This window comes from Armigeres subalbatus, chromosome 1 (assembly GCF_024139115.2).
Source record: "Armigeres subalbatus isolate Guangzhou_Male chromosome 1, GZ_Asu_2, whole genome shotgun sequence".
NCBI classification, from domain to species: Eukaryota; Metazoa; Arthropoda; class Insecta; order Diptera; family Culicidae; genus Armigeres; species Armigeres subalbatus.
In genome coordinates, this window is record NC_085139.1 from 229,630,362 (window position 1) to 229,641,432 (window position 11,071).

Below are 11,071 nucleotides of genomic sequence, written 5' to 3' on the forward strand. Positions count from 1 at the left end.
ATTGATACCTATGACAAAGTCATTCGGAAGGGCAAAAAGGTTGTATTGGAGAATAGTTTGATTTTGAATTCAGCTCGGAATTTCTGAAACTTTTGTGAAGTACATCTATGGCAAAGTGGTTCAGAAGGCTAGAAACTTTGTATTAAAGTTTTGTTTGGTTTTAAATTCAGCCACTTGGTGGCGCTAGTGTGTATGTAAATGCTATTTGGATAAAATATCTCGGAATTGGTGAGATTTTGAAGGTTAACATCTATGACAAAGTTTTTTTTCGGAAAAGGCAAGTATCGACTTAAAAATTAGAGAGGTTACGAAATGTTGTTTACTATTACCATGTGGAATTTGTTCGGAAATGTTCGAAAGGCCGAAAACTTGGTATAGACAAAGTCCGCCGGGTCAACTAGTAAAATACACAAGCGAGAATTTTAAAACGAATTGCTCATAGTTATTGCTTGAATGCACTTCTCTATGATAATTGGGAATTCCGTGTTTTTTTATTGGCCTTTGATAGCCATGCTCGAGATACCGAATAAAAAATTTTAGAATTCAGTATTACACTGCAGTTTGAAACTAAACATTTCTTAGAATTTATTGAGTACACTAGAAAGTATTGTTATGAGTCATACACTAAATTTTAGATGAACTTTCCGTAAGAGAGCTGAGACTGGTTCCGTAACGTCCAGGCGAGTGGGCGTCGAACTCGAGATGGCCGAGTTGACTAAAAATCCAGCTGAAATGCTGGTACGTCCAGGCGAGTGGGCGTCGAACTCGAGATGGTCGAGTTGACTAAAAATCCAGCTGAAATGCTGGTACGTCCAGGCGAGTGGGCGTCGAACTCGAGATGGTCGAGTTGACTAAAAATCCAGCTGAAATGCTGGTACGTCCAGGCGAGTGGGCGTCGTACTCGAGATGGTCGAGTTGACTAAAAATCCAGCTGAAATGCTGGTACGTCCAGGCGAGTGGGCGTCGAACTCGAGATGGTCGAGTTGACCAAAAATCCAGCTGAAATGCTGGTACGTGCAGGCGAGTGGGCGTCGTACTCGAGATGGTCGAGTTGACTAAAAATCCAGCTGAAATGCTGGTACGTCCAGGCGAGTGGGCGTCGTACTCGAGATGGTCGAGTTGACTAAAAATCCAGCTGAAATGCTGGTACGTCCAGGCGAGTGGGCGTCGAACTCGAGATGGTCGAGTTGACTAAAAATCCAGCTGAAATGCTGGTACGTCCAGGCGAGTGGGCGTCGAACTCATGATGGTCGAGTTGACCAAAAATCCAGCTGAAATGCTGGTACGTCCAGGCGAGTGGGCGTCGTACTCGAGATGGTCGAGTTGACCAAAAATCCAGCTGAAATGCTGGTACGTCCAGGCGAGTGGGCGTCGAACTCGAGATGGTCGAGTTGACTAAAAATCCAGCTGAAATGCTGGTACGTCCAGGCGAGTGGGCGTCGAACTCGAGATGGTCGAGTTGACCAAAAATCCAGCTGAAATGCTGGTACGTCCAGGCGAGTGGGCGTCGTACTCGAGATGGTCGAGTTGACTAAAAATCCAGCTGAAATGCTGGTACGTCCAGGCGAGTGGGCATCGAACTCGAGATGGTCGAGTTGACTAAAAATCCAGCTGAAATGCTGGTACGTCCAGGCGAGTGGGCGTCGAACTCGAGATGGTCGAATTGACTAAAAATCCAGCTGAAATGCTGGTACGTCCAGGCGAGTGGGCGTCGTACTCGAGATGGTCGAGTTGACCAAAAATCCAGCTGAAATGCTGGTACGTGCAGGCGAGTGGGCGTCGTACTCGAGATGGTCGAGTTGACTAAAAATCCAGCTGAAATGCTGGTACGTCCAGGCGAGTGGGCGTCGAACTCGAGATGGTCGAGTTGACTAAAAATCCAGCTGAAATGCTGGTACGTCCAGGCGAGTGGGCGTCGAACTCGAGATGGTCGAGTTGACTAAAAATCCAGCTGAAATGCTGGTACGTCCAGGCGAGTGGGCGTCGTACTCGAGATGGTCGAGTTAACTAAAAATCCAGCTGAAATGTTGGTACGTCCAGGCGAGTGGGCGTCGAACTCGAGATGGTCGAGTTGACTAAAAATCCAGCTGAAATGCTGGTACGTCCAGGCGAGTGAGAAGATAAAAATGACTATATTGAAGAAAATGTGAAAAACGATGTGTGAAGAAGTTGGACGATATTTTCCTGCTTTTGACGCAAGACTGTTATTCAAGAGCCTGGTAAGCTCTATCCATGACTGCATGAATAAGATCACTATTTGAGTAGCGAGTAGAGTTAGAAAATGTTAATGACGATGTGTGAAGAAGTTGCACGATATTTTCCTGATTGGCATAAGACGATGTGAAAAGAAGTTGGATACTATTTTCTTGATTTTGATGCAAGACTGACATTCAAGGGCCTGGTAAGCTCTATCCATGACTGCATCAGTGTTTGAGTAGCGAGTAGAGTTAGATTAAGTATAAGACGAAGTGAAAAGAAGCTGAGTGATATTTTTCTGTTTTGATGCAAGACTGACATTCAAGAACCTGGTAAGCTCTATCCATGACTGCAGTAAGAAGATCAGTGTTTGAGTAGCGAGTAGAGTTAGAGAAAGTATAAGACGATGTGAGAGGAAGTTGAATAACATTTTCCTGATTTTGATGAAAAACTGACATTCAAGGGCCTGGTAAGCTCTATCGATGACTGCAGGAAGAAGATCAGTGTTTGAGCAGCGTGTAGAGTTAGAAAGTGTAAAATACGATGTGAGAAGAAGTTTGATACTAATTTCCTGATTTTGATGCAAAACTGACATTCAAGAGCCTGGTAAGCTCTATCCATGATTGCATGAACAAGATCAGTGTTTGAGTAGCGAGTAGAGTTAGAATGAGTATAAGACGATGTGAAAAGAAGTTGGATACTATTTTCTAGATTTTGATGCAAGACTGACATTCAAGGGCCTAGTAAGCTCTATCCATGACTGCAGGCAGAAGATCAGTGTTTGAGTAGCGAGTAGAGTTAGAAAATGTAAAATACGATGTGAGAAGTTTGATACTATTTTCCTGATTATGATGCAAAACTGCCATTCAAGAACCTGGTAAGCTCTAACCATGACTGCATGAAAAAGATCAGTGTTCGAATAGCGAGTAGAGTTAGAATGAGTATAAGACGATGTGAAAAGAAGTTGGATGACATTTTTCTGATTTTGATGCAAGACTGACATTCAAGAACATGGTAAGCTCTATACATGACTGCATGAACAAGATCAGTGTTAGAGTAGAGAGTAGAGTTAGAAAATGTGAAAGACGATGTGTGAAGCAGTTTGATGATATTTTCCTAATTCTGAAGCAAGACTGCTATTCAATTGCCTGGTAAGCTCTATCCATGACTGCAGGAAGAAGATCAGTGTTTGAGTAGCGGGTATAGTTAGAATGAGTATAAGACGATTTGAAAAGAAGTTGGATGACATTTTTCTGATTTTGATGCAAGGCGGACATTCAAGAACCTGGTAAGCTGTATCCATGACTGCAGTAAGAAGATCAGTTTTTGAGCAGCGTGTAGAGTTAGAAAATGTAAAATACGATGTGAGAAGAAGTTTGATACTATTTTCCTGATTTTGATGCAAGACTGACATTCAAGAGCCTGGTAAGCTCTATCCATGATTGCATGAACAAGATCAGTGTTTGAGTAGCGAGTAGAGTTAGAATGAGTATAAGACGATGTGAAAAGAAGTTGGATGACATTTTTCTGATTTTCATGCAAGACTGACATTCAAGAACCTGGTAAGCTCTATCCATGACTGCAGGAAAAGAATCAGTGTTCGAATAGCGAGTAGAGTTAGAATGAGTATAAGACGATGTGAAAAGAAGTTGGATACTATTTTCTTGATTTTGATGCAAGACTGACATTCAAGGGCCTGGTAAGCTCTATCCATGACTGCATGAACAAGATCAGTGTTTGAGTAGCGAGTAGAGTTAGAAAAAGTATAAGACGATGTGAGAGGAAGTTGAATAATATTTTCCTGATTTTGATGCAAAACTGACATTCAAGAGCCTGGTAAGCTCTATCCATGACTGCAGTAAGAAGATCAGTGTTTGAGTAGCGAGTAGAGTTATAATAAGTATAAGACGATGTGAAAAGAAGTTGGATACTATTTTCCTGATTTCTATGCAAGACTGACATTTAAGAGCCTGGTAAGCTCTATCCATGATTGCATGAACAAGTTCAGTGTTTGAGTAGCGAGTAGAGGTAGAGTGAGTATAAGACGATGTGAAAAGAAGTTGGATGACATTTTTCTGATTTTCATGCAAGACTGACATTCAAGAACCTGGTAAGCTCTATCCATGACTGCAGGAAAAAGATCAGTGTTCGAATAGTGACTAGAGTTATAATGAGTATAAGACGATGTGAAAAGAAGTTGAGTGATATTTTTCTGTTTTGATCCAAGACTGACATTCAAGAACCTGGTAAGCTCTATCCATGACTGCAGTAAGAAGATCAGTGTTTGAGTAGCGAGTAGAATTAGAATGAGTATAAGACGATGTGAAAAGAAGTTGGATGACATTTTTCTGATTTTCATGCAAGACTGACATTCAAGAACCTGGTAAGCTCTACCCATGACTGCATGAACAAGATCAGTGTTTGAGTAGCGAGTAGAGTTAGATTAAGTATAAGAGGAAGTGAAAAGAAGCTGGGTGATATTTTTCTGTTTTGGTGCAAGACTGACATTCAAGAACCTGGTAAGCTCTATCCATGACTGCAGTAAGAAGATCAGTTTTTGAGCAGCGTGTAGAGTTAGAAAATGTAAAAAACTATGTGAGAAGAAGTTTGATACAATTTTCCTGATTTTGATGCAAGACTGACATTCAAGAGCCTGGTAAGCTCTATCCATGATTGCATGAACAAGATCAGTGTTTGAGTAGCGAGTAGAGTTAGTATGAGTATAAGACGATGTGAAAGGAAGTTGAATAATATTTTCCTGATTATGATGCAAGACTGACGTTCAAGATCCTGGTAAGCTCTATCCATGACTGCATGAACAAGATCAGTGTTTGAGTAGCGAGTAGAGTTAGAATGAGTATAAGACGATGTGAAAAGAAGTTGGATGACATTTTTCTGATTTTGATGCAAGACTGACATTCAAGAACCTGGTAAGCTCTATCCATGACTGCAGGAATGTAGAAAATGTAAACAAGAGATGCGGAGATGTTTGATGATATTTTTCTGATTTCTATGCAGGATTGATTCTAGAGCCTGGTAAGCTCTTTCCATGATTCGATGACAAAGATCAGCGAATGTTTTATGTTTAGAGATAGATAATGTAAACAAGAGATGCGGAGATGTTTGATATTTTCTTATTTTTAAGCAAGATTGATTCTAAAGCCTGGGAAGCTCTATCTATGATTGCATGACAATGATCAAAGAATGTTTCATGTATATAATTAGAACATGTCAACAAGGGGTAAGATATATTTATTGATATTTTTAATGTTTATGAAGTATTGATATTCTAAAGCCTGAGAAGCTCTCTCCATGATTGCATGACAAAGATCATGAGAATATTGTTAATATTAAGAATTGTTATTGTCGTTGATGTAAATTCGTTGGTAAGTTACGTTTCCAATTATTGTTGTTATTAGTTGGATATTAACCTTTTTTTATCTTTCCAGAATTTCAAGTATATACGGAAGCAGTCAATATTTGATATTGTTCGTATGATTATGTTTTAGTGATTCAGAGTAGAAGAGGAGAAGGATGTAGGATACAGAATAACAGTAAAAAAAAGTAAGGCTTTTGGTGTTAATACATCAAGAAAAATATTATAGGAAACTCGTCGAGCATGTGCGATTCGAATAGTATTATATTCATATATCAAGAGTGTTTGGCAATTCCTGAGCGTGTTAAACTTAGAGAGACATCCTGTGAGTAAAAAAAACATTATTGGAGAGAAGAGCTGAGACTGGTTGAGAAGAAGAGTAGAACAAGGTATTCAGTTTTGTGACGGATGTTGTTGATATCGGATGTGGAAAGTGTGAAATGAAGAATTTGAAAAAAAAAATACAAAAAATAATTATTTAAAAATGTAATATTTTGTGTTTCTTATTTGTAGTGGAAGAAAACCCGACAGATATTAGCATTTCCATATCACTTGTCAATATTTGTATCTTTCCAGTTGTTCTTCCGTAGGGGAAAGAAGGCCTTTGTGGCATATATAGCGATGAATTCAACCATGGTTTCTATCGAAAACGTCTACTTATAATGTATTTACAAATATTTGAACACATTATCTGTAATATGGGAATAGTTCAGGAGAAATCAATGGCATTCCTAAACACCCAACATATTTCATCTTATAGAGGAACTGCTTTTGGACTTCATCTCATGGCACTTATGTTCATCCCATGAAAAACAATGTAATCGAATGGTATTTGATTTGTTTATTATGTTTTGTGATTTTTTCAGCAGTGAGCACACATGTTGGCAAAAAGAAGCGACGAAAGTGGTATTTTTTTGTTTCGCAATGAGATGAACATATGTTTAGTGAGATGAGGTCTACTATAGGGCGAATTCAGTCAGACTTTAAAATGTTAATTTCAACGAATAACGTCGTGTATTTGAGTGTTTCATGTATGTATCGTGAAGAGGAGATGCAGAACTTGTTATAAGATACTAAACAGAATTGATATGTTAAAAATGTCTACTCCTTATGGCAGGAAGAGCAAAATTCTGCTACTAGGGGGTCCACTATTGGGCATTTTACCCTACATGCTGTATATGCAAGCATAAAGTACTTATTCCCTGATTGGTGACTTTCTTCTAAGTGTCCGAAAACCGTCTTAAAGTGGCGCGCGAACATTTGGTCCTTTGATCCGGATTGTGAATTCCCGGTGAAGGTTTTCGGACATTTCGTAAAAGTGGACAATTAAAGTGGATAGTCACGAACAATTCACGTGACGATCACAAAGCGGTGAAGATTGTATAGCGGTGACGGTGAATAACAAAACGACAACAACGGTGTTCACCATTTTTCGACACGAAAAACGCCATCGTCAATTGATTAACGCGCCAGAGTGCGGTATTGTGTGGAGCTGATCTGGAGCATTGTAGTTGAGGACGGACATTGCGAAAAGTTGCTGATATACGATCTGGAGCAGTACAGGCGTTCTGGTTTCGGATTTGCGGAACAAGAACGGAGTAAAGAGAGTAGAGTTCATGATTTGGTGGCGAATTGCATATATTGCATATTATAGTCTGTGGCTGAATGGCAAATAAATTGATTGATTGCATTGATATTCTTTTGGAACAGTAGCCCTGGTGTCCGCCCCTTGGCAATGAAGTGCATTTATTATGAGAACAGTGTTTCCCATGCATTGTTTCAAGTGCCAGTGAAGTGGAAAATGCCAGATCTCAGAACGCTGAGTAAAAAGGAGCATCAGCTCCGGAAGTCGCTTGAAGGAATTCAGCAGTTCATCGCAAGTTACCAAGCATGCAGAGATGCGCGGCAGGTCTGTGTACGTCTGGAGGCATTAGAGAAGGTATATGGGCAGTTCGTCGAAATCAGTATGCAGATTGAGCTTCTTTTAGAAGACGCAGTCGAGAAGAGCGATATCCAAGAAGAAGAAGCGCTGACGGTGGCTAACGGCAAAGTGCCAGATTGGACCTGACGACTTTACGGCAGTGGGAAACCCACCACAACAGCAAGGAAGTGACGAAGTACAGGGACTTGATGGACTTCCTCACGAAACATTGTTCTGTATTGCAGTCTGTGGTGCCAGTCAATCCCATCAGTTACAACCAGCAACGATCGTCACGTCCGGCAATGTGCCACACAACAGTTAAATCGGTGGCGAAATGCTGGTTTTGCAATAAGCCGCGCCATTCCGTGTTCCAGTGCGTCAGATTCCAGCGTATGAGCGTGTCGGACAGAATTGAGGTCGACAACAGGAACAAACTCTGTCGGAATTGTTTATATCCGGGTCATTTTGCCAGAACGTGCGAGAAAGGAACGTGTCGCCAGTGTCGTCAGAAGCATCACACACTGCTGCACACTGAACAGTCTAGATCTTCCGCAGTCACGACCTCTGACAGTCAACCAACAACACAGACAGCCAGACAGATATGGAGGAAAAGGACATCCTGGTGGAGCTGGTAAATGACAAAGTTGTCCGTGTTCAGCGGATCACCAAAAACCAGAACGGCCAGAAAGTTAATACTCCCGCCCTTATACTTACCTTTGCCAAAACTACGTACCCGGAGCACATCAAAGTTGGCCTTCTACGTGTTGCCACCCGTCCGTACTTTCCAAACCCGATGCTCTGCTACGGATGTTTCAGCTACGGTCATACTCGCCTACGATGCCCCTACGAACGACGCTGCTTCAACTGCTCCGACGAGTATCACGGAGAAGAATGTAACAAGGCACCATCTTGCCTGAGTTGCAAAGGTGACCACCGAACAACCAACCGCCAATGTCCCGTGTATAAAAAAGAAATCGAGGTGGTAAAAATCAAAGTGCGAGACAACCTCACTTTTCCGGAAGTCAACCAGCAAGCTAGTGGAAGCTACGCACAGGCAGCAGCACAACAGAACGCCATCGAACAAAAGCTGAAGAAGCTAGAAACGGCCATGATTAAAAATGACAAGGAGATCGCCAGACTACTGGAAGAAAGCAAGCGGAAGGATGAAAAGATCGCCCAAATGATGGCATTCATCAAACAAACGAAGCAGCAAGCCAGTCAACCCAAACAGAACCACACTAGCGAAACAATCGTCAGCCAGGAAAAATCACGTGACCAGCAACGACCAGTCCCCACGACAACAGGCCCTTTCACCCGATCGAGAAACAATTCTCCAGCCGCTCAAGAATCCAAGCGCGGGCGTCCTGTGAAGTATAATTACAACAAACCGGTCACTTCCCCAGATCTGAGTCCGCCGCCGAAAAAGACCGCCATCACTCACAACCCCACGGAAATGGATTTCTCCAGTGAGGAGTCGGAGATACCGGAGACCTGTCCTAGCCAAGGTATTCGATAGCTCCACTCCCCAACATCGCATGAACTCCAATGATGACCAAGGCACGAACACGAACAACGAGACTAATCGGTTCGGAAGTAGGGAAAGTGTAATACCAGGTTGAAGGAGTCATCTGGGACGTCTTACCCCAACCCGTTGATGGCGAATTCACCTCCGTAGGCGATGGACACACTGATTACACCACGATACCGGAAACTTGGGATAGACGGCAGGGAGAAGGGGTAGCCTTTTTTTGCCCTGGCCGCCGCCCTACACTAACGATTATAGCGAGCACAAGAACTGAAACCACAAACAGCATCATGACATCGACATTCCGGGATAGACGGCAGGGAGGAGGGGTAGCCCTCCTATGCCCTGGCCGCCGCCCTACACCAGCAAATATAGAGCGTCCAGCACCTACATCCGATGAAAGCGGCATACCCAACAACGAAGCAGTAGACATAAATACACAAAGCCTTTCCCCAGTGCCGGCTGTTGCCGGTAGATCTGGACGCAATCGTGTAGTAGTTTCGGCAACGGCTGGCACTGTGGGGCAAGACGTCCCACAGGTCAGTACTCGCTTTTTCCACCCGTGTGCTTATTTTACTTACTTATGGATCCTGTACACCTCCGGTGGTGCAAAGGGCCGACTTGAAAGATCTCCATCCTGAGCGATGCCCGGCTATCGCTTTAACCTGTTGCCAGGTTAGATTTCGGTCGACTTCTTTTATTTCTTTATTGAGGCTTCGCCGCCATGAGCCTCTGGGTCTGCCTCTGCTGCGATGTCCCGCTGGGTTCCAGTCTAATGCTTGCTTACAGATTGCGTTTCCGCCCCTACGTAGAGTGTGGCCGACCCAGCCCCACTTCCGATCCCGAATTTCTGTTGCTATCGGCCTCTGGTGACAACGACGATGGAGCTCGTTGTTTCGCTAGCGTATAACAGCACAGATTTCACGTTAGAGTTGAAAATTCGTATTTTGGTGCGTTCACTTATCTGCCTGTTTTCCAGATATTTCTTAAACTCGCAAAGGCAGCCCTTGCTTTCTTGATCCGTGCGCCTATGTCGATCTTGGTACCGCCGTCTGACGCCATTTGGCTACCAAGATATTGGAAGCTTTCAACATTCTCCACTGGTTGCCCGGCTACTGTGAAACTGGAAGGAGTCACCGTGTTTACATCCAACGATTTGGTTTTGTTGACGTTGATGACTAAACCTGCCGAGGAGGAGCGATCGGCAAGGTCGTTGAGCTTACTCTGCATATCAGAGCGCCGTTGCGCGAGTAGTGCAACGTCATCCGCCAATTCGAAGTCGTTTAGGTGCTCCATGGTTATAGGCTGCCATAACAGCCCGCGGTTTGGTTCACGGTCAATCGCATCTACCAGAATCTCATCGATTACGATGAGGAACAGTAACGGTGATAGAATACATCCTTGCCTCACACCAGCTACGACCCGGATAGGGTCGGACAGGACCCCATTGTGCAGCACTCTACACGAAAAGGCCTCGTACTGTGCTTCGATGAGGCCGATGATTTTCTCAGGAACCCCCTTGCGTCTCAGGGTGCCCCACATATTCTCGTGATTGAGACGGTCGAAAGCTTTTTCGTAGTCAATGAATACCAAGTAACCTGCGTTGACCTGCTCCAAAATGATGCGGAGCGTGACAATATGGTCCACACAGGATCTTCCGGCACGGAATCCGGCTTGCTGCCGCCGGAGAGTCGCATCGATCTTCTCCTGAATCCGGGCTAGGATAATTTTGCACAGAACTTTGAGAACGGTACACAGCAACATAATGCCTCGCCAGTTATCGCATACAGTCAGGTCACCCTTTTTGGGCACCTTCACTAAGATACCTTGCATCCAGTCGACCGGGAAAGTTGCGGTGTCCCAGATATTACGAAATAAACGATGCAGTAGTTGAGCGGATGTCATGGAGGTGTGCTTATACTCTCCCGAAAACCCTTTCAGGTCAACAACACATCACAGCAGTTACCTCACCCGGAGAAGGCCCGTCACGTCGAAGAAATATTACACAAAGCGCATCCCCAGTGCCGGCAGTTGTCGGTATTGGTAGAACTAG

General features: G+C 43.5%; 1 protein-coding gene across 1 annotated transcript; it reads left to right on the forward strand.

Moving 5' to 3' along the window:
* Nucleotides 1-8,094: 8,094 nt before the first annotated feature.
* LOC134207066 (uncharacterized) lies at nucleotides 8,095-9,009 on the forward strand. The gene has a single exon (XM_062682790.1). It carries the CDS (start codon nucleotides 8,095-8,097, stop codon nucleotides 9,007-9,009), a length of 915 nt encoding a protein of 304 aa, XP_062538774.1.
* The last annotated feature ends 2,062 nt before the right edge of the window (nucleotides 9,010-11,071 follow it).

What these genes read in the sequence shown, in the direction of transcription:
- LOC134207066 (XM_062682790.1), top strand. Translation starts at nt 8,095, where the DNA reads ATGGAGGAAAAGGACATCCTGGTGGAGCTGGTAAATGACAAAGTTGTC.